Source organism: Lycium ferocissimum, unplaced genomic scaffold (genome assembly GCF_029784015.1).
Source record: "Lycium ferocissimum isolate CSIRO_LF1 unplaced genomic scaffold, AGI_CSIRO_Lferr_CH_V1 ctg2015, whole genome shotgun sequence".
NCBI classification, from domain to species: Eukaryota; Viridiplantae; Streptophyta; class Magnoliopsida; order Solanales; family Solanaceae; genus Lycium; species Lycium ferocissimum.
In genome coordinates, this window is record NW_026718862.1 from 19,976 (window position 1) to 42,863 (window position 22,888).

The 22,888-nt window shown below is 36.6% G+C and overlaps 1 protein-coding gene across 2 annotated transcripts; it reads left to right on the forward strand.

Moving 5' to 3' along the window:
* Positions 1–530: 530 nt before the first annotated feature.
* Positions 531–18,597, forward strand: LOC132043028 (DNA damage-binding protein 1). 2 transcript variants are annotated; one of them, XM_059433517.1, is made up of 19 exons: positions 531–949; positions 1,203–1,251; positions 4,446–4,520; positions 4,640–4,731; positions 5,295–5,346; positions 5,500–5,562; positions 5,691–5,740; positions 7,041–7,116; positions 7,425–7,634; positions 7,814–7,920; positions 8,053–8,161; positions 9,434–9,634; positions 9,723–9,938; positions 10,810–10,920; positions 13,022–13,297; positions 15,498–15,772; positions 16,440–16,791; positions 17,383–17,670; positions 17,820–18,597. In XM_059433517.1, the coding sequence occupies exons 1-19, from the start codon at positions 846–848 to the stop codon at positions 18,399–18,401; spliced, it is 3,288 nt and encodes a 1,095-aa protein (XP_059289500.1). In that variant the 5' UTR covers positions 531–845; the 3' UTR covers positions 18,402–18,597. The 2 variants fall into 2 exon arrangements, with proteins under 2 accessions (XP_059289500.1, XP_059289501.1); XM_059433518.1 differs by having other exon boundaries at positions 532–949; positions 4,461–4,520.
* Positions 18,598–22,888: the final 4,291 nt, after the last annotated feature.

The following is a 22,888-nucleotide window of genomic DNA, read 5'->3' on the forward strand; positions in this document are numbered from 1 at the left end:
ATAGGAATCAGTCAACATCCTTTCTCCTCTAAGTCATGGAATAGCTTGAGTCTCCAGTTGCGTAAGAACCAGTTCCTTTGAGCAGTTCTTGTTGAATGTTGCGACTGCTTCACTAAGTCCTTTGGAGCTCTGATTGGATGTCTGGTTCTTCAAATGTTTTCCTCCTTATTTCTCCAGTTGATTGTCTTGGTACATTATTTGTCAAATCATCATAACTTCAATGTTGAGCGAGCAGCTACTCAACAATTTCTCCTTTTTGATGATGACAAACACATAGCAGCTTCATATATATCTTCAAATAATAATTCAGCTAGCTTACTTTATTTATCTTTATGTGTCCGATGTGACTCGGCATACACGTGCAATATGCTTACTGAGAAAGTAATAAGAATAAAAGGATAAATAAATACCCGTAAAGTTTAAGTGCGTGAGTGATTTTTTAGGATATGTTTATGTGCAACATGTGTATTTTTTGTTTTTACCCGAAAGAAGAAACTTGTGTGTTTGTGGCGGGAGCCCCAAGCCCAAATTTCCCCATGCTACGATGCCTCGTTTCTTAAACGGTTTATGGTCCCTGCCGCGTGTACCCTAATTTATAAAGCAACGACGTCGTTGTCTGACTTTCTTTGAAGTCTGTCAAGATGCCGCTAGATGTTTCTCTTTTCACTAATAATAATTCACTGCCAATATATATATTATATTTATTTATTATATTATTATATATATAAATAAACGCAGTGTCTGGCTTTTCCCCATTCGTTTCTAGTGATTCAACTCACGACTGTCCTATACATTCATATTCGTATAATAATATATAGAAAAAACAAGTGTTAGGGTTTGTAAAGATGAGTGTATGGAACTATGTGGTTACGGCACACAAGCCAACGAACGTTACACATTCCTGTGTTGGCAATTTCACCGCTCCTCAAGAGCTCAATCTTATCATTGCGTATGCCCTTCCTTCCCTCTCTCTCCAATCAACTTTAATTTCCTTTACTTGTTTCCTACACCTAATATTATTGGGGTTTTCCTGATTTTTCCCATAACTGGAGCAGTAATTTTGCATTCCTTATTTTTGATTTCTACAATCCATAGTTATTGTCGGCTTTGATAATTACTCCTGCAGAGTATTCTTGTCTTTAATTATTGATTTTTTCCTGTGAAAATTGGTTACTAAATGTTTACCTTTTGATTTTTATTAGGAAATGTACTCGAATCGAGGTTCATTTACTCACTCCCCAAGGTTTACAGGTGAACAAGTTTTCCTTCTTTATTTGCCTGACATGTCTCTAAGTTTTTGAAGCAATTACGCATATTTTGCGCACAATTTTGTCCAATTCTGATATCTATTTTTAATAGAAGCTTAGCGAGCTTGTAATGGGACGTTAAATCTATTCGCTTTTGGTTTGGGAAAAGAAAGTAGAATGAATGAGATCAGCAGTTCTCATAGAAAAATGATATCAATAGTTGTTAACAACTGTAAAAGAAATCAGCTATTCCCTATTTTAATCGGGGAATAAATAAACTTTGGATCATTTTTTTTTTTTAATAACCGTGGTGTTCGAGCTAGCTTGCGCGAACCTCGACTACCATGGGATACTTGCTACCTCCACCAGTATATGGATAACTCTGTCCAGCAAGGCTTGACTGATGGGAAGAAATCACCTAATGTTTTTACCTGCGTTTGAACCTGATACCTCGTTGTTTTCAACTCACGTCAATGACCACTAGGCCATACCTTTAAGTGCTTTTGGATAATCTAAATTTGAAAAGGTGAATTGCGATTAGCCTAATTGAATGCTTAAACCCAAATTATATGCCTTCAAGTTGCATGATTGGATGTCCCTCTCCATTTAATATCTATTCTAGTAAAAATCGACATGGTAAATACGTGTGCCTTTTGAGTTGAGAATAATTCTAGAACTTGCACTTTGCCAAAAAAAAAAAAAAAAAAAAAAAAAAAAAAAAGAATAATTCTAGAAATTGCATGATAAGGTACATTATAGGAATGGCTAAAGTATCTTACGCGACTCTTTTGTGTTGTTTCATCCTCTTGCAGAAGTGATTGTTTTTATCCCGACAAATTTTGTGTGACCACACACCTATATGATATTACTTGTCCTTGAACTATTTTATAAAACTTGTCTTTCTCTATGTTAGGTATCTTTTATTGCTTAATACTCCGCACTCCTCCATTGTCATCCTATTTAGTTCTATATTATTATATCTTCATTTATCATACAATTCTCTTCAAAGATTGAACTTAAATATTCAAATATCCGCATTTCGGTACTACAATGTCCAGCGTCATCACACAACCGTCCATCTTGTTGAGGCTAAACTTTCCGTGTCTGCTTCTATCTTGGGTGCGTCTCCATAATTCCAAGTTTTGATTGATGATATCAGCAGTGTTCTCAATTAATACCACATCATACGATTGACCTTGGAGTCTCTTTTTGTAAATATTTGGTTAGAACATTCATAGGGTATTAATGTACTCTCAAGACAAATTTCCAGTGTAGCCCTGCGGTTATAGGTAACTCTGTGTATCTCTTTTGTGGTTGTGATACTTGAGACTTCTTTGTACATATCCTTTATGACAATTATTTGTTTGATATGGTTTTCTAGCACAAGGGTCGATTATAAGGTGGGGACGTCTCTTATGACTTACCTAGGTTGCTGCTAGGAGTGTCATGTAAAGATTGCTCAGTATTAAATCTGTGTTGAAGAAGCGGAGAAAAGGTTGTGATGACAATAAAGATATTTGTCCAAAGGAAGCAAGGAGGTATTAATCAAGAGCATGTTTCTAATTTCGATGTCTCACATGTCAATGGATGCACCAGCTGTCTCCAAAAATTGGTTTTAAACACAACTTTTGTGTGATACTAAGGATGAGATAAAATAGTTTCACCTAGAAAATTGGAAATTGGTCACATCCGCAATGAAGTATGAAGGCCTCGGTGTGAAGGATTCCAGGGTCTTCAACAAAACACTCTTACTAAAAATGGCTAAGGGGATTCAACAATGAGTTGCGGGCTTTTTGTAGACTAGTAATTGCATAATAAGGTATCCAAGAGGAAGGAGCAGTGACACCATCATGTTGCCTTATTGATGCGGAGCAGGGAGAACTATTATTAAAGAATTTTGTGCAACGTCATATTTAAAGTGAGATGGAAACATGCTCAGTATAGGGAAGTGTAGGTGTTGTGGAGAACATACCCTCGGTGACGCCTTCACGTGGTGTGTCTCATATGAAGTTAGAAAGTATGACACTTGCTTAAGTACACAAGGTACAAGACTATGAAACAGTTTGACATTAAGATTGAGGAAAAAAGAGTTTAAAAACTCACGAAATAAGTCTATGATCAAAACATCACATCATTGGACCAAGAAGCCCAAGTTTGTAGATTCTTTTCGAGAATAGGACATGTTTCTTGTTTCTTCCAAATATATAACTTTTTTCTTGTTTCCTTCTCTAAGTTGGTTTCTCATTTCTTTCCGAGAAGGGACTTCTTATTTCCTTTTCTTGGTAGGTTCCTAATTTAATTTTGTGTAGAACATAGATTTTACTTTCATTTTAGCATCGGAATGTGATCTCAAATAAGAGACCGAAGGCCTATATATATGATTCTCATGCCATGTGTATTCAAAATTCATGTATTTTGCTACAACAACTATTTGCAATTTTGCTCCGTTTCTTCTTTTTTATCCTAGCCTTTGTTCCAAGTAAGGTGGTGACAGTTTTTATCTTATTCTCAATTTTGTGTGGTGCTTCTTCATCGTGTTAATTGATCACAAATGATGATTTTGAAACTTAGTACTTGATAATCTTCTGAAGAACACCCACCCATTTGCAAGTTTGCCCATTTTGACGTTCAGATTCGGACCACGTTTTAAGTTGTTTTAGGTTGGTACTTGCTTGTTTTGAATAAGTAAATTTTGTAATGCAGAATCTCATCTTTCATTTTTTTGGATCACTTGATTCTTAGTTCTACAACTCGAGATATGTTCATTTCTTGTAATCAGGCCATCTATCATTGTTTCCGCATCAAGATTTTGATGTTGGTCGGTTGATTTCTTGTTAACTCAAAGAATCACATCAATTAGTGCAACTACATGATACCATGTTCTAGATTTTATATTAGTTTTAATTCTGTCATAGTAGAAAACTCGGTATTTAGGTAATTTATTATTTATTTACTAATGTTCCTTATTTCCAATAGCCTGAAGTCCTTAGCCTTTTATTTTATAATTTCTTTTTGTTCTTCCCTTGCTCTTTTAACGCTCTTTTAAATCACCGGTATTTTGTTGTCCCTGTTATATTTCTTTTCTTTCTTCTGTTAAATGTAACAATTAGTAACTCTTATTCTTCATTGTCCCAATCTTGATTAAGATAATAAGTGTTTTGCGGTTCTAGAATATTACAAAGTATGAGTGCAGTTTAGTGCATTTGTCTGCAGCCAATGTTAGATGTGCCAATATATGGGAGGATCGCGACACTCGAGCTTTTCCGTCCCCATGTGAGTTGACATCTTTTCATTCTGTAGCTCATTTTTATACTTCAAAATATACTGGACACAAGAAAATATTTTCTTTTAGCCATATGTCAGTTTTTCGTGTTCCCTGGGTATCCTGGCAGGGTGAAACACAAGATCTCCTCTTCATCGCAACGGAGCGATATAAATTCTGTGTCCTTCAATGGGATGCTGAGGCATCTGAAGTTATCACAAGGTCAGTCTGCAAAACTGCATTTCTTCCTGGTGGGTTACAATGCCTAATTTTTATGTAAAAGTTTCTTTTCTCATAAAAATAAAAAAGACAATCCATTGCAGTTAGATTTCTGGTTTCAGGTTTAAAGCATGTTATATAGAACAATATCCTCCTACTTATCAAAGAAAAAAAAAAAAGATTAGTCCCAACTTGTTTGGGACTGAGGCGTAGTTGTACTGTACATGCATGAATCCTGGGGCAGTGTACTTCATCTTTATAGCTATTTTATAGAAGCCTTGACAGTTAGTTTGGTCTCTGCAAAAACTCCCTCAAAAGTTAGCCAAGAAATTGTCATTGTTTATTCACAAAACCTTCTAGCAAATCAAATAGGAGTTGGTCTAGCCTTTATGTGTCTTATGTTTTTGCTAGTTGCTGAAGGTTTTCTTTTATTTTATTTTCTTTTCATTACTCCTAGCGGAATGTTTGCCTCTATCATTTGCTGCGCTCCATATCTTTTGTAGTCGGCGGACAAATTTTGTTTTTCAAACTCAAAACTTCCCCTCTTTTGGTGTTCTCATATGTAGAGCAATGGGAGATGTCTCAGATCGAATAGGCCGTCCCACGGATAATGGTCAGGTATTATTTTTCGAGATTTAGATTTTATTGTAATTTAGAGGAATAAACTGATACTATGTTCTTTTTGATTTCTCATTTGGTCAATGATATTCTGTATTGTGTTCAATACCCTATTTTATGTTTGCTGCTTACCCGTTTTTCCTCTTTTGGTAGATTGGTATAATTGATCCAGACTGCAGATTGATTGGGCTGCATCTTTATGATGGACTGTTTAAGGTACCATCTTACAACGCTCAAAAAATTGGCTTCTTGGTCTTCGTTTCATAGGTGTAATGTTTACTGAATTAGCCTTCGTGGTGGCATTTTTATGTTTGCAAAGATTCACATGGACTTCATTTCACCAGGTTATTCCATTTGATAACAAAGGCCAACTGAAGGAAGCTTTTAACATCAGGTAACCTTGGATCTATCTTTACAAGATTGTGAAAATTAACTTATCTGCAATTTTCTCTTAGAATTAAGTAACGCCCTCTGTTTGTTGCTAAATATTCTCTAGCCAGTGAGCCAGTTTACTTTCTTGACCTGGACCATTTCACCTACTTAAGTATCTACGTGCCTAATTGCTAAATGCTCCTTTCTATCATTAAGTTGTAATGGACGTGTGATTGATATGAGGGTGCATGGATGATGTATTTCTAAGAGCAAAAAAAGAAAAAAGAACAATAGTGAAATCTGTTTTTAAAACATGAGATCAATGCTTAATATGCCACATTTCAAGTAAGGACCGCAGTCCAAGCTGTCAGTTAGTGTAAATCATAGGAGAAGAGGGTTTAAATTTTAGATAGGACAAAAACGTAGGTGATATCTGCACCCAAGGATGTGGCCTAGTGGTCAATGAAGAGAACCATGAGGTCTCATGTTCAAATCCTAGAGGATGAGAAAAAATAAATAGGGGTGATTTCTTGCCTCTGCGTAAGTGTCGGTGGGTAGAGTTACTAGATACCTTTGCTGGTAGAAGGTGGCTGAGACTAGGTGGAATAGTCGAGGAGTGCACAAGTTGGCCTAGACACCACTGTCATATAAAAAGATGATTTTTTCTATTTTGCTTTAGCCTTGTTCGGCAAAGTTATCCTGTTGTAGGCTGGTACCTGCCTTGGTGGGAAGTAGTAGGTATCGGGTGGAATAGTCAAGGTGAGTGAGAGTTTGCCTGAAAATCATAGGTATCAAAAAATATTCCAGGTCATGACCTCAGCAAGTCAACTTCTAGAGATCAAATTGTTCATTGTCTTTTAACAGATCAATTCATAGCGATCTTCCTTCCAGCATGTGCTGGCATTCCAAAATTCATTTGTTTTCATTTTTTTTTCAGTAACCTTATTAACTTGATGATGTAGATGAAAACTTACAAGGATTAGTGAACTATTTTTTTTTTTTGGATATTTATTGCTGCACTTCGTGTTCTCTTTCTTTAACACTAAGAAAGTGAAATTCTTTCTAGATTGTATCATTTCCTATGGTTTGGTCTTGGTCTTGGGCAGGGCTGTATTACACATGATGTGACCTCATTTGTGTTTCAACCTACCTACATGTCTCTTGGTAGTGATTGTTTATCTGAATTATGCTCCTAACAAGTGTATCCTACACTTTATGTAGGAGGGATATGTCTGAATCTGTTTCACCAGGGATCTCATGTTGTTATTCATGGGAGCTATTCTTCTTTGACTGATAGTTCATTATTTTGTGGTTTTTTTCAGGCTTGAGGAGCTTCAAGTTTTGGATATTAAATTCTTGTATGGTTGCCCAAAGCCTACGATTGTTGTTCTATATCAGGTCTGTTATTTTAAATTGATGTAGCCGTAATGTGTAATTAAACATTTTTATTTTTTCTAATTATGGTTAAAAAAATTGTTCATTTCGTTATAGGGAATTTGATTGGCGCCTTACATACTTGTATCTGTTGTTAGCACTTGGTTATAGAATGACGTTGTGCACTTCTTTTTTTAAAAAATATATGGAGGGGGAGGGTGTCTGATCAGACCAGAGGGATTCATTTGCACCAACTGCCATGGTGTCTTCTTTTTGTGTTTAAATTACTTCATTCTGATGCTAGTTCTGGACCTTTTATATTTGATTGGCAGGATAACAAGGATGCCCGACATGTCAAAACATATGAGGTGTCCTTGAAGGATAAAGATTTTATTGAAGGGCCATGGGCTCAGAATAATCTCGATAATGGAGCTTCTTTGCTAATACCAGTACCTCCGCCACTGTGTGGTGTACTGATTATTGGAGAAGAAACCATCGTTTATTGCAGCGCTTCAGCTTTTAAGGCTATCCCAATTAGACCTGTAAGCACATGTACAACTTACTAAAGTTCTTAGTGTTCTTGTACAACCACCCACCCACCCCACCAGCCTCTTCGACTTGAATAAGCCTTTAAAAAGCTTTAATTAATGTTATTGAATATGCTGTTAATTAAACACATGAATGAGATATTATCTTACAAATGCTTTTTTGTTCTTTCAAGTCTATCACAAGAGCATATGGGCGGGTTGATGCTGATGGTTCTCGATATTTGCTTGGGGATCATAATGGACTTCTTCACCTACTTGTAATCACTCATGAAAAGGAGAAGTATGTCAGTATTTTCTGGACTATGTTATTTCCACCTTTGCTGAGTTGCTGGGAATGAAATGCTCTCTTGTACCTTTGCCTAGTTGCTGGAATTAAGATGTTTAATGTGGATTATTAATCTGTTTTTTCCAGAGTTAGCGGACTCAAAATTGAGCTACTGGGAGAAACTTCAATTGCATCAACCATATCATACCTAGACAATGCTTTTGTCTTCATTGGGTCAAGCTACGGAGATTCACAGGTACTTTAAACTGTTGGTTTAAAATTTTAAGCTAATTTATACCCAAGTGCCATTGCTTGTTGCATCTTGTGGTTTGAAAAGGAATATGTACCTTTTGCTATAAATGTATTCTCTGAATTGCATTATAATTGTGATTCTCAGTGAGATAGGTATCACACAACTACTACTAACCCTAAATCCTAAGCTAGATGGGGTCGCTTACCTAAGTCATCACTGTCCATTTTGTTCAATTTATGCGCATCGCTTGCCAACATTAAATGATTAGATGCTTTTAACCCTAGCAGCTCTCTAAATTTCTACTAGCATGGAACTCCCCCGACATGATTAAAACTGCTCCTAACAAAGATTGGACAAACGTGACTGTACCGACAATAAGCCTTAGTCCCGACTAGTCGATATCACGTATATTGACATTTTTCTTCCATTGTGCCCGTCTTTTCACGGAATCTATGAGATTTAAAGATCGTAGATCTTTTGAAATAATTTCCTTCCATTGGTGCTTTATTTTTCGCTAAGTTTGCATGTATAATGATTTACAACTAATCTGAGGTTAAATATGACATCCTTGATTACCAATTGGCATGTAGAATATGCTGATAGAAATATATCTGATTTTTCTGTACTCGGAATGTTTGATCTCGAAAATAAAACTATAATAGGAATGTTAAATTCCTCTCATTAGATGGAGGGGTATTAAAAAATTAACTTTCTTATGGGTTTCATATTACTCTTGATTTTTATGAAGCATTTTGCTCACAATTAACTGGCTCAAATACATTGTGATGTGAAAGTTGTAGTATTACCTTATTTACTGAACCAAGTGGTTCTGTGTATTTCTTTATTATCTTTGGTCCACTTGCTGTGCTTTCATGTTTACGTAACACCATAAAGTTGGAGAGATTTTTGCTAAGAGGTCAGAATAGTTTTAATAGATATTTGTTGATGAGAAGATTATTTATAACTTGATCTGACTAATAGGAATTTTGTCTGCCGCTGTATTATTTTCATTCCAATTTTTAATTAAATTATTATGAGTCCATCTTGGTGAGTGCATCTTGGTGCAATAAACTGGTTTTTAGACCTCCCTTATCGTAATTCTCCTATAGCAGCCTTTGTTACCATCTAAAAAAAAAAAAAAAAAAACACTCCTATAGCATGCTTTGATTCATTGGACTTTGAGGTTTTAAAATTTCGGTTGCCTATTCCCTTTGGTGCTTCATATTACATGTTTCATGTTTCATAGTTTTGCTAATATTTTCAATTCACGTTCAGCTTGTAAAGCTCAATCTCCAGCCCGACACCAAAGGTTCTTATGTGGATGTTCTAGAGAGATATGTCAATTTGGGACCAATTGTGGACTTCTGTGTTGTTGACCTGGAGAGGCAAGGTCAAGGTCAAGTTGTGACTTGCTCTGGAGCCTATAAGGATGGATCGCTTCGTATTGTTCGAAATGGAATTGGCATAAATGAACAGGTCTTGTCATCTATATTATTTTTGAGTGAATTCTTATTACGTATTCATATTGCTACAATAACTTTATCTGTATGCCATGCTCTTGTAGGCGTCTGTGGAACTACAAGGGATCAAAGGAATGTGGTCTCTTAGATCAGCTACTGATGATCTGTATGACACATTCTTGGTTGTTAGCTTTATTAGTGAGACACGCATTTTGGCTATGAACCTTGAGGATGAGCTGGAAGAAACTGAGATAGAAGGCTTCGATTCTCAAGTCCAGACCTTGTTTTGTCATGATGCTGTATGCAACCAGCTTGTACAGGTATGCCCTGTTTTGGTTAGACCATTTTCTGAGTGTAAGAAGTATTTTTATCTGTCAGTCTATCAGCTAGAAATTTGTGTGTTAAGTGTATGCCATTCTGAACAATGTAATTTTTAGAGAATAGAATTTGAGGCATAACTAGACCTAGATTTTTTTATTCTATCAATCTCCTTGACTTTCTCCCACTGGCTGGATGAGGACAATATGGAATAATCAGCTATTCGCTATTACTGATGAAAGATTCTGCCAAATGGGAAGGATTGGCAAGCTGTTTTAAGAGCTTAATCGACTTGGTATGACAGAATTGGAAGGAAGGAACTTAAATAAATAAGAAGGTCGGCTCTTTCACCCTGACAGTGGGCAGCATGACTTATCCTACCACTGGTTGCACTTTTGTTAGATTAGTTGCCAGCTTGTGTGGCTAAATTTTGTCGAAGTTCATATATGTATCATACATCTTTATATGTATCATCTTTTACATCTTTATTAAGTTGTAAGGCATCTTATTTTGCTATTATGTTCTTTTGTTGGATGAGAGAGAGACAGAGAGTCTTTGCTGGAACAAATATAATTGGTTTTGCGCGGTCATATTTGAGATTGTCAATCACTGTTACTGCCTTGTTACTGCTATTATGTCCCTATTCGGCTTCTTACATTTAATAAAAAAATTGAGAATCCAGAATCTGACATTATCTCTCTCTCTCTCTCTCTCTCTCTGTGTGTGTATTACTTTGGTAGACTAGTGAGTAATGATCGTACACTGATTGCTTAGGTTATAATATTGTCTTTAACCATCTGCAGCAAGCTCCTTTATATTTCTGGCTGAAATCTATTTTAATAATATCTATATTGCGCATAAATTGCCTTGCAGGTTACTTCAAATTCTGTTAGATTGATCAGTTCTACCTCTAGAGATCTGAAAAACGAATGGTTTGCTCCAGCCGGCTACTCAGTGAATGTTGCAACTGCTAATGCTACTCAGGTTTAACTCTTGATTCATTCAGGACTTTACAATAGCTTGAGATGGGCAGCAACCTGTTGATGATTAATTTAGAAAAAATGTTAGAGTAGCTTTATATATCATGGTTGTGAAGTTTTTCTGTCTTTAGCCGAGGGTATATCGGAAACAGTCCCTCTACCCTGCAAAGGTAGGGGTAAGGTCTGCGTACACTTGTGGGATCACACTGGGTATGATGTTGTGAAGTTTTTCTGCCTCCAAAAAAAGATAGAAAAACTAACTATGAAAATGACAGATGCTGTTGGTTGTTAGTTGTTAAACGCTTGTGGCGATTGGATATAGATTCCAGTGCACAACTATGCATTTTTTTCAGTTATGTAGTTTCCAGATCTTGTATCTTGGCACATAAGTCTCATTTTCTTTGTTGGTACTAGGTTCTTGCTTTAAACAGTGAGCTTTTTGTATACCTACTGAACGGAAGTATATTTTCCGCAGATATACTGATTTTCGTGATTAGTTTTTGTTACAATAACCATTACTTTAAATTAGAGAAGGGGAGCTATACTTCGATTATTTTAGACACTGATTCTTTTGTTGTGCTCATACAATTTACCTGTACAAAGTGCAGAACTTATTTCGGAGCTCGTAAGTTACTAGTTATTGTCTTTTTTAGTTAATCTTACAGATTTTTTTCCTTGACTTCTTTTTCTCCTTCATATTTGTGACTACCCTTCTATATCAGATTTAGCAAAAAAACAGCGGAGTTTCGGTCTTCAAAACATCTGCTATTTTTGTCCTTCCAAACTGCCCAAGAAATGCAAGGTGGTATCATCTTTCCATCAATATCATAGATTATAAGATAAGCGTCCATATGGAGTTCCACATAATAAACGGAGCATACAAATGCAAAGTATTAACAGTCTAATTACATGAGCAAACTTATTGTGTGGTCTTTTTATGTAGAACTTGGTCAAGCAAAGGGGACTGCTGATTTTGTTTTCTCGCTAATTTCCTTTACTATAGAAGGAACTTATATGTTCTTTTGTACTCCCTCCGTTTCAATTTGTTTGTCTTGTTTTGACTTGACACGGAGTTTAAGAAAGTAAAGAAGACTTTTGAATCTTGTGGTCTTAAATCAAAGATAGGTAGAATGTACCAAAATGCCCTTTGATCTTGTGGTCTTAAACATGCCATGTGGAAGGTTAGAATATAAGATTTGCCAAAAAAGGAAAGAGGCGTTCGTTTTGAAACGGACTAAAAAAGAAAGCGAGACAAACCAATTGAAACGGAGGGACTATGTATTTTTTCTATCCATAAGAGTTATTGCATGAGGCAAAATGGGTGACACAGTTTCCAGATTTAAAAATTCAATATTTATAAGGACCTGCATAATCTTAGCTAATGCATAGACCACTTCACTTCAGTTTGTGTAACAAGACAGAGCTATGATTTGCTTCACAATATAAAACATAATTTGCGAGAGAGAGGCTGCTTTAGATCTCTCAGTAAAATCATTTATGAAACCTTGAGTAAATGAGTACTACTTTGTGAAGTTATGAAGAATTTGAAGGACTTAAATATTGAAATCACTTCATAAAATTATTGGATTTTTTTTTTTTGCTTTAGTTAAATTTAGAAACACATATACTCCCTTTGGTTTCAATTTGTTTGTCTTACTTTCCTCTTTAGTCTGTTTAAAAAGGAATGCAACTTTCTGTGTTTAGTAACTTCTTACACCAAATATCCTACATGTCATATTTAAGATCACAAGATCTAAAGGGCATTTTTGTACAATACACACACCTTTAATTTAAAACACAAGATTTAAAAGGCTTCTTTATTTTCTTAAACTTCGTGCTGATTCATACTAAGACAAACAAATTGAAACGGAGGGAGCAGATAATAAATGTAAAATAAAGGGATGATATTTTAGATTTCGCAATTTAGAACCAATTCACGATTCACCAGGGCTTCTTAATTGTGGCAACCACAGATACCTTACGATATTTGTTGAATTTATAGTTTCTTTTCCTTTTCTTGTCATGTTTTACCTTTGGTAGTTGCAAGCCTTTGTCACTCCACTCTTCTGCAGATTAGCTCATTGCTTCTATTTTTACTTTTACAGGTACTGTTGGCTACTGGGGGTGGCCATCTGGTATACCTAGAAATTGGTGACGGGGTGTTGAATGAAGTAAAATATGCCAAGTTGGATTATGACATCTCGTGCCTGGACATAAATCCAATTGGTGAAAATCCAAACTACAGTCCCATTGCAGCAGTTGGAATGTGGACAGACATAAGTGTCAGGATATATTCCCTTCCAGACTTGAATCTCATTACAAAGGAGCAACTAGGAGGGGAGATAATTCCTCGTTCTGTTCTTATGTGTTCCTTCGAAGGGGTATGTTCTCTATCTTTATAGTGGTGTTGTATGCCTCAGCTATCCGTTTTCTTTTGGGGAATGACAAGCAGGGGTATTACCTTTCATATTTGGGACTGCCCTGTGCAGAAACCAGGGAAACAACTGGGCTAAAAGGTTTGTTTTTTTGTTTTGTGGGGGGTGGGGTGGGGTGGGGTGGGGTTCTTTGTTCTTTTTTTTTTTTTTTTTTTTTTTTTTTTTTGATAAAGCTCTGTTTATAGTATTTCTTAGCAGGTTATCTTTAGAAAGGAAACTAATGGCTAGTTATGATAGTTTCGAAGGTTATAGCCAGATATGAGTGATTGTTGGCACGTTTGTTAATTGTGCTCTAGAATCACACTAGGGTCACCTTATTTTAAAAAAAGTTCATGCTAGGGCTGAGGTAAAAAGGATAACTGGATAAGCCTGAAGCAATCATGAGTGCTTCAATTAGCCTCCTTAAGTATTCTTCTATTTCAGTTAGCCCCTCAAGCTTAACTCAACTACTTTCTTAAAATTATATCATAATTCCTTTAGAATATTTGTACTGTTTCCCAGTCCTTTTCTAAGATTGCCAAAACAGCTTCTGACATTGTTACTAGAATAGCCTTATTAACTCGGATATTCTTCCACCTACTTTTTCTCAATCAACCTTCCAGTCAAGGGCAACAAGTCATTTACATTTCTATCTGTCCTTTATTACGAGAATTTTGCGATTCTTATTTGACAAGTAAAAAGTAGGTAAGTTAAGAAAGGAAAGGAAGAGTTTAAAAGAGGGAAGAAGTTGCACTAGATTGTATGTTTTCAACGGGCCAACCAGCCTCTGTTCCTAATGTATTCTTGTTTTTCTCCTTCCCTCTTAGCTGGACACCTTTCTCTAACATTGCTGTGTATGTATGCTAATATAAGATAAAAAGACACGATAGTACAAAATAAATTCTCTTCACCTTTGATGCGATTACATATTTTTGAGGCAGAAAAAGAACTTCCTGATGTATCTTTTTCCTACGGAATCCAGTGGATGTGGTTGATTGAGGTGAAAGTGTCATTTATGGGGCTAACCGAGAGCTAACAAAAGTACAATCCATCCCCCCCCCCCCCCCCCTCCCCCTTCTGCATCCCCTCCCAGGAAAAAATAAAAGAGACCGAGTGATGAGCTCAGGTTTGTGTCTTTTTCCTGTCACGAAGATACTTAGCTGGATATATTGTAGTCTTTAGGTTTAAACTACTGCCAGAAAGTTTCAAGTTCAACAGGCTCTCTTTACCTCAAAAAAAAAAAGTTCAACAGGCTCTCTTATCGCATTTCTTAAATTTTTTGATAAAAGTAATAAGATTTTATTAATGAAGGTAATGAAGAACCTGTGTACCAGAAGTATATACCAAAAAGTAGAAATCTCACAAAAAGATACGGTTTTTATTACAAACAACATCCAATCTTCTATACATATAGGAACCTCGTGGGTGCACCAAAAAGAAATAAGGATAAGAGGCTATTCCTCCAATGTACAAAATCGTTTTTTACTACTCAAAGGCTCTCCTATTGTCTCTCTTGTCGCATTCTATTATATAATTTTATGCCTGTCATAGGAGAATACAACTTAGAAAAGCAAAGTAAAAGAACACGAGTAGCCTCATGTTACCTTGTGGTCCTTAAAATAAAGAAATGAAATAAATGAAGTGTGTACCTCATGTTTTCCCTTTCTTCCAGTGGTACTTGATTTCCAAGAACAGTATCTGCATTGTGTAGAAAAGATGGTGAATAGACCCGTGACTGTTAAAAAAACTTGTTCTGACAGTACATCAGGGCCTGAACCATTTGTGATTGTTCTATGGTTATCAAGAAACAATAAAAATGAAGACCTGAAGCTGTTGTGTCATCAAAAAAAAGACCTGAAGCTGTTGTAATCTACAAGGGAAGCTCATTGAACTGACCAGTAGAATTCCATGGAAGCCATTAAACCTAGATTATGTTACTTTCCCAGTTTGGGTACAGTTCATCTTCCATCAAACTGACTAGTGTAGTCGTATGACGAGAGCGAGAGGAAGTAGTATACAACAGCAGATTTAAGTGACTGACACTTGATTAGGGTTTTGAATATAACAAATAATAGCCATGAAAACTTTTGTGCTGCCCGCCTGTAATATGTTCTTCTGCCTCTCTTTCTTTCCCCTTTTTTTGGGTCTAAAACTCTCTCCCTTTCAGATATCTTATTTACTATGTGCTTTGGGAGATGGCCATCTCTTGAATTTTGTGCTGAGCATGAGTACTGGTGAGCTGACAGATAGGAAAAAAGTCTCTCTTGGGACCCAGCCCATAACACTTCGTACATTCTCATCTAAAAATGCCACACACGTCTTTGCTGCCTCCGATAGGCCCACAGTAATTTACAGCAGTAACAAGAAGCTGCTTTATAGCAATGTAAATCTAAAAGAAGTTAGTCATATGTGCCCATTCAATGTTGCAGCTTTTCCAGACAGGTAATGTTCCTTCCTTTTCTTAGTTTTACTGGTAACATTGCAGGTGTGTTTGGTATGGAGGAAAATATTTTCCAGAAAATGTTTTTCAATTTTCTCATGTTCGGTTGGTCTTTCAAATCTTTGGAGAACATTTTCTCCAGGAAAATAAGCTCCTTAAAAATGCGGCCAATGACTTCCCTAATGGAAGTAGGGAAAACAAGTTCCACATTGATTGTGTCCTCCCCACCCTCCAACACACCTCATCTTCACCCTAACCCCTGTAGCCCTTGTCCAAGATCATATACAAATGCTTTTAGGATATATTTTTGGCTTATGTAGTAACACAAGAAAATAAGTAAGAAACCCACTTATTTTCCTGCAAAAGCATTTCCCAAGAAATCATTTTCCTTCATACCGAACAGGCCTTGTGTCTGTTGACTACAACTTGAATGCGGTAGTCTGTTGGAAATTTTCATCCATCTGTTGATTTAGTTTTTCAATTACATTTTGAGCATGAATTGCTAGCTCAGCTCTCAGGCACCTATTGGTGTCGACATATGTTAAAGAATTAAAATGTCTTCCATACATTGTTGGCAAGCTAACGTTAGGGTTGATTTTTGCTATATCTTCCATGTCCTAGATTTTCTATGCCTAAGAGCTTTAATAGCTGTCTATCTTTTGTCAACAGTCTTGCAATCGCGAAAGAAGGTGAGTTAACAATTGGCACTATTGATGAAATTCAAAAGCTTCACATCCGTTCAATACCCCTTGGGGAGCATGCACGGCGCATCAGCCATCAAGAGCAGACCCGGACATTTGCTCTATGCAGCGTAAAGTATACTCAGTCAAATTCAGATGATCCTGAAATGCATTTTGTCCGCCTGTTAGATGACCAGACATTTGAGTTCATATCAACGTACCCCCTTGACCAATTTGAATATGGTTGTTCCATACTTAGCTGCTCCTTTTCTGATGATAGTAATGTGTATTATTGCGTTGGGACTGCATATGTGATGCCAGAGGAAAATGAACCTACCAAGGTAAGTTTAATTGATAGAAGTTTCTCTAACCATAAAGTTTGCTTAGATCCTGTTATTTGTAATGAACTATTGATTTCAGTAGTTTTGGGTCTCGAGCCATATTGTTTTCATCGGAATTCATCTGATATCTCATCTATAGATGTAACTTGACATCTTTCCATCACCGTCTTCACTTTGTTTTCTCCCTCTCTCTCTCTTGTTTTGTTTGACTGGTGATGTGTCTACATATGTCATATGGTAAATTGGGTCTTTGGTGATGTTTTCTTTCAACTGTTTTGCATTTTCAATTCATTTCTTATATTCCTTGCTTAACTGAAATGTGACAACAACTATCGGACGGAGGGAGGAGTGCATTGAACAGATATAAAGAAATTGCATAATATATTATACATCAAAAGCGGTGGTGATTAATGCTGAATGTTACACCTTGAGGCTGTTTTGGTTGATCTAAGTTTGTTTCGAGTCAAAACTGATAAGCTTGTAACTATAGGCCTTCAATGTAATGGCGTTAACTTTTTTCGGCAGCTGTTTAATTCACTGGTGTTCATTTTTATGGTTATTTAAGGTAATCTAATGATGAGTAAATTGCAGGGCCGAATTTTAGTTTTTATAGTTGAAGATGGAAAGCTCCAACTAATTGCAGAGAAGGAAACAAAGGGAGCTGTCTACTCTCTAAATGCCTTCAATGGGAAACTGCTTGCTGCAATCAATCAGAAGATTCAATTGTACAAGTGGGCTTCACGTGAGGATGGTGGCAGCCGAGAATTGCAGACAGAATGTGGACACCATGGTCATATATTAGCTCTTTATGTTCAAACACGTGGGGATTTTATTGTCGTTGGTGATTTGATGAAGTCCATTTCTCTGCTGATTTTCAAGGTAACTTTTGGAAGTAGATATACTATTCTAATGCTTTAGAATTTAAAGTTGTAACTTTACTCTTAATTCCCAGCTTCTTGCGATTAGCCTAATTTATCTTACTCCAGTAAGAAGTCATTGCTGACATTCACATTGTCGTTAATGTTTAGCATGAGGAGGGTGCTATAGAGGAGCGAGCCCGAGACTATAATGCAAATTGGATGTCAGCAGTTGAGATTCTCGATGATGACATTTATCTTGGTGCTGAGAACAACTTTAACCTTTTCACGGTCAGGAAAAATAGCGAAGGTGCTACAGATGAGGAGCGCAGTCGTCTTGAAGTGGTTGGTGAATACCACCTTGGTGAATTTGTTAATAGGTTTAGACACGGTTCGCTTGTCATGCGACTGCCAGATTCAGACGTTGGCCAGATACCCACCGTCATATTTGGCACAGTAAATGGTGTTATAGGGGTCATTGCCTCGCTTCCTCATGATCAGTATTTATTTTTGGAAAAGCTGCAGACAAACTTACGGAAAGTGATAAAGGGTGTGGGAGGACTGAGTCATGAGCAGTGGAGGTCGTTTTACAATGAGAAGAAAACCGTAGATGCTAAAAACTTCCTTGACGGTGATTTGATTGAATCATTCCTAGATCTTAGCAGGAACCGGATGGAAGAGATTTCTAAAGCAATGGCAGTTCCAGTTGAGGAACTAATGAAGAGAGTAGAAGAGTTGACAAGGTTGCATTAGTTAAATCTTCAATGGTCTTCCTCTTCCTCAGCTTGTAATATTTCACATTTCTCGTTTGATTTTTGTTTTCTGTGAGGTTGTGATACAACTTCTTATCCGTATATCTGTACTTATCATCTGATATATTTTTAATCGCTGCTGAATTTTCATTTTAAATTCCAAAAAGATGGTCTAGTAGAATAGTTATTTTTCAGAACGTAAATGTCCAGGACACTTGCAATTTTTTGGCTCCCGTTTTAGTTGCATCCTATGTATACGACGAAAACAAGGTGATGCAACGACTGCTCCTATGCTTGCAGATCAGTGGACATGTGTATGGTTGTTACAACTAATTTGTACCGGAGTTTTGAAATCTTTTATGGGACTTCTGCACAGAATAATAGCAAACAATATATATATATATATATATATATATATATATATATATATATATATCTGAATATAATTAATTTTTGGCTGCCCGGGCATTCCTATTTTTTTTTGGGCCTCTGCCAACTGACTCTAGCTGAGGCCTGCGGAAGACTTCTTGAGACAAAAAGTTGGCCTAATGCATAAGTAGCCCCTTAAAGTTGTCATAAAATTTCATTTTGGCACCTCAACTAAGGCTTGTTCCTGTTAGACACTTTAATTATATTCAAAGTGTACCAATTAAACACACAATATGCTGACGTGGCAAAAAAAATTGTTCTGCAACTCCCTTTAGGGGCGTGAATTGATAAAAAGTAATATTGTACTTTTTCCTTTGTTAAAAATTCTAGTTTCTGGGGGCAAGAACCCGTCACCTTCAAATAACCCATCAATCTATAAATATGACTGGTTAAAAGTTTGATGATTTTCTGAAATTTTTGGAGATAGTTATGTTGAGAGATCTAAATCGGTTAGCACGATATGCTTTTACTGGTCTCATGATTGTTTTACCTTTTGAAACATTTCTAATGTGAAAAAAATTCTCTAACTATTCTAAAACACAAATTAATTGCCAGCAAAATTTTCCTTATATATGATTATGTTAATGATCTGTTGCTGAACCCATCTCCAACTGTACTTGTGTTTGGCTTAGCAATATGACAATGTCGTTTGGGGAGGAAGAAGATGGCGAGCGGAAGAAAAATCTGTATTTGTTTCGGGAAAGAAAAAAAATGAGGGAAGTGGGTGTTTGATGTAAGAAGTAGGGGGAAGATGGCGATGGTGCAGAAAGCATCTAGTGGGGGAGGATGATTGAAGGGAATGGCTTCGGTTTGGGGAAGAAGACCATAAGATTTTTTTTTTTTTTTTTTTTTTTTTTTTTTTTTTTTTTGGGTTGGTGCTAAAAACCCACTTTTTGGTTAATTTTGATTACCAAGCCACGTGTTTGTTTTTATTCGTTACATTTTCCATGTCACAGCGTGTGAATTGCACGCACTGTTTCTGTTTAACTTGTTAATCACTAGGTGTTTAATTGGTACACTTTGAATATAATTGTCACGACCCAAACGGAGTAGTGCGTGACGCAGTGTCGACCGCTAGCGACCAAACACCTCTAAACACATATCGCACCATCTTGAACATCGGGCCATAAGTGACTCAAATCGATCTCATAAATGGGGTGATATCATAAACTACAATCTATATATATATATATATATATATATATATATATATATATATATATATATATATATATATATATATATATATATATACATCTTTGCGTGCTTCGCTAGGTGCTACATATACCGACTAATACATACAACTATCTATAGATCTCTACCGGAATGAAGGGCGCAGAAAGGACGACATTGGCCCCGTCGTACCCGTATGTATATACATCTCAAAAGGTGGCATACCAAAACCGGCTAACGACTCGGATCAAATGGAGCGCAACGACCATTGCGGATATAAAGATCTGCGGTGGACCACGTCGGTCTCCTACGAACTGCGGGCATGAACGCCCCCCGAGCAATGGGGAGTCAGTACGGATAATCAACTGAGTATGTAAGGCATAAGAACAACATGTATATATATACAAGAATCATGAATAAAATCTGAACTCATAAACTGAAATGACTATCTGCATGTATTTGTATGAACTAGTATCTGTATGTACGCATAAATCGCGCATCGACAATGCCTCCGCAGGCGCATAATATGCATGCTCTCAATGATAATCGTGCTCATGTATATATATAGGTCATAGTACTGAGGAACGTTCAGCCTGATCCACATTCTATATAATAGTGCCGAAGAACATACGGCCCGATCCATATATCATCATCATCACTGTACACCAGCTGATCAGGTGGTACTGCGTATATAACGCCTTCCCGCTTCCCATACCCCATATGCATCTGACATTCGCGTATATAACGCCCGTCACGGTCAATATATATATATATATATATATATATATGAATGTAATGCATGAGTAAGTTTGTACACATTAGGCCGGACCCATGAACGAAGGACAATCATAAGCGGAATGCCGAACATCAAAACTGAAGTACTCCTAATGCTTCTAAGAGTAGAGTAATATGGAAGCTCGATTACTCGCTTGTTGGCTCATATCATAGGATCATGCCAAAAGAAAGAAAGGATAACCTTAACATACCTTAGAATATATCCAATCGTCCAACTTTTACTCCTCAAACTTGTAAGTCTACAATCAAGATAACGTAGGCCTCAATTAGACTATTTACCTCGTTTACTAACCATTTTTAAATACAAATAGAGCTTAACGAATTATGGACAACATTTACCGTGTAAGCTTACAACCCTTCAACTTCTCATTCCATCCAACATCAACCACAATATCCACAACAACTATGGCAACACTTACATATCAAAATATACTTAAATCCATTCCCAATCATTTCTTAGAATAGCCCCAAGTCACTATCTTACCCTTCATCCATTCACCACTTCCATAAGTATCCTCTCTTCACTTAAAACCACTAAGACACTTGATAATTAACTTAAATACAAGGGTAGAAATCATTTACATACCTTGAGGGGTCTAAGATTCCAAGGATCAACTTCAACTCCAACTTTCTAAGCTTCACAACTTTGAAGAAACCCTAGAAACAACCTTCTTCTTCACAAGCTTGGGTTTACGGGGCTCAGACCTTACCAAATCTCCACTATAATGATAGAAAATGTTGGAAATAGATATACTAGGGTTTTCTCTGATTGGAAGAGGGTAAATGAGAAATAAAGTTGTGGGATCATATATTTATACTTGGAACTAAAAAAGTTCCAGTGGCGCGGTTCGACGACCCGTCGACGTGTCGATGGTCCGTTGACCTGCGCCTGTAGATTCAAAGCTGCAGAAATATAACGACGCCGCACAACGACGGTCCGTCGACATGTCGACGGCCCGTCGATGATGACTGGTGTCTGCAGAATTTCCTGAATCAGTTCAGGTTGCGTTGATTCGGTTCGTTTAACTTCTAATCCTGTAAATCACCAGGAATACCTGCTGGTACCTTTGTACGCGGGGTAAGATACTCGCTGTCTCCGAAACTCAGGCACGGGTCTCTATTCCAAAGGCATATCCAACTAGGAAACCATAAGTTCTCCTATGATGAAAACGAGAGGCGTAACAATAATTGAAGTGTCTAATAGGAATAAGCCTTAGTTGAGGTGTCAAAATGAAATTTTATGACAACTTTAAGGGGCTGCTTATGCGTTTGGCCAAAAACGTTTAAGTTGCGTTTGGTACATAATAGAGTTCTTTATATTCTTGTGGAAAATAACTTGACATTCACCATGTCTGGTTTTCCTAGAATTTCATCAGCAAAATGCGCAATGGGGTGCTAAGGTGCTATGGGTCACTCGGTGTTTACTCCAAGCTAATAGATGCATGACATATGACTGTATATAGAGCATTAGCATTTAATCATATTTAATTAATAGTGTTTTCATCTCATTTAATATAAGTAAATTTATACCATTTGGTGTAAATATTCAGTTTGGATAAGTAATTACGAGATGGATATTAGTGTCCCTTTGCTTAATGGGGAAAGGAAACAAAGGGTAGAGTGTTATATCTCGCATTTCGCACGCCGGAATATTTTTAAGTTGTTGCGACAAACTAGGGACGAGGTTATTTTCCGACTTTGTTGTAAGGCATAAGTGTTTTATGATTTTATTGAATGGAAATATTAACAAAAATTTGGGGTTGAAAGTGGAATTTTGAAAATTTGTAGTTCATGAAAAAATAAGGCCACGTAGTGTGGGCCATGGCTACATGGAAGATTAATATTTGTAGAGATGGATGACTTGCTAAGTCATTTTCATCAAGTTCATCTTTTGGAAATTTCTAGAAATTTGAAGAAAGATTTGGAGGGAAAAGAAAAGAAAAAGAATTGGAAAACAATTTGGAGAAAAATAGGGGCACATGACCGGTCATGTGCCCCCCCCTTTTATATATATATATGTGTGTGTGAAAAATTACAAGACAATTCATCTTGCAAAGTCTAGAAAAATCAAGAAAAAGAAAAGAAAAGAGA

Coding starts and splice junctions, on each gene's coding strand:
- LOC132043028 (XM_059433517.1), top strand. CDS start 846: ATGAGTGTATGGAACTATGTGGTTACGGCACACAAGCCAACGAACGTT. Junction 4,521..4,639: donor TCGAGCTTTTCCGTCCCCAT/GTGAGTTGACAT, acceptor GTATCCTGGCAG/GGTGAAACACAAGATCTCCT. Junction 7,921..8,052: donor ATCACTCATGAAAAGGAGAA/GTATGTCAGTAT, acceptor TGTTTTTTCCAG/AGTTAGCGGACTCAAAATTG.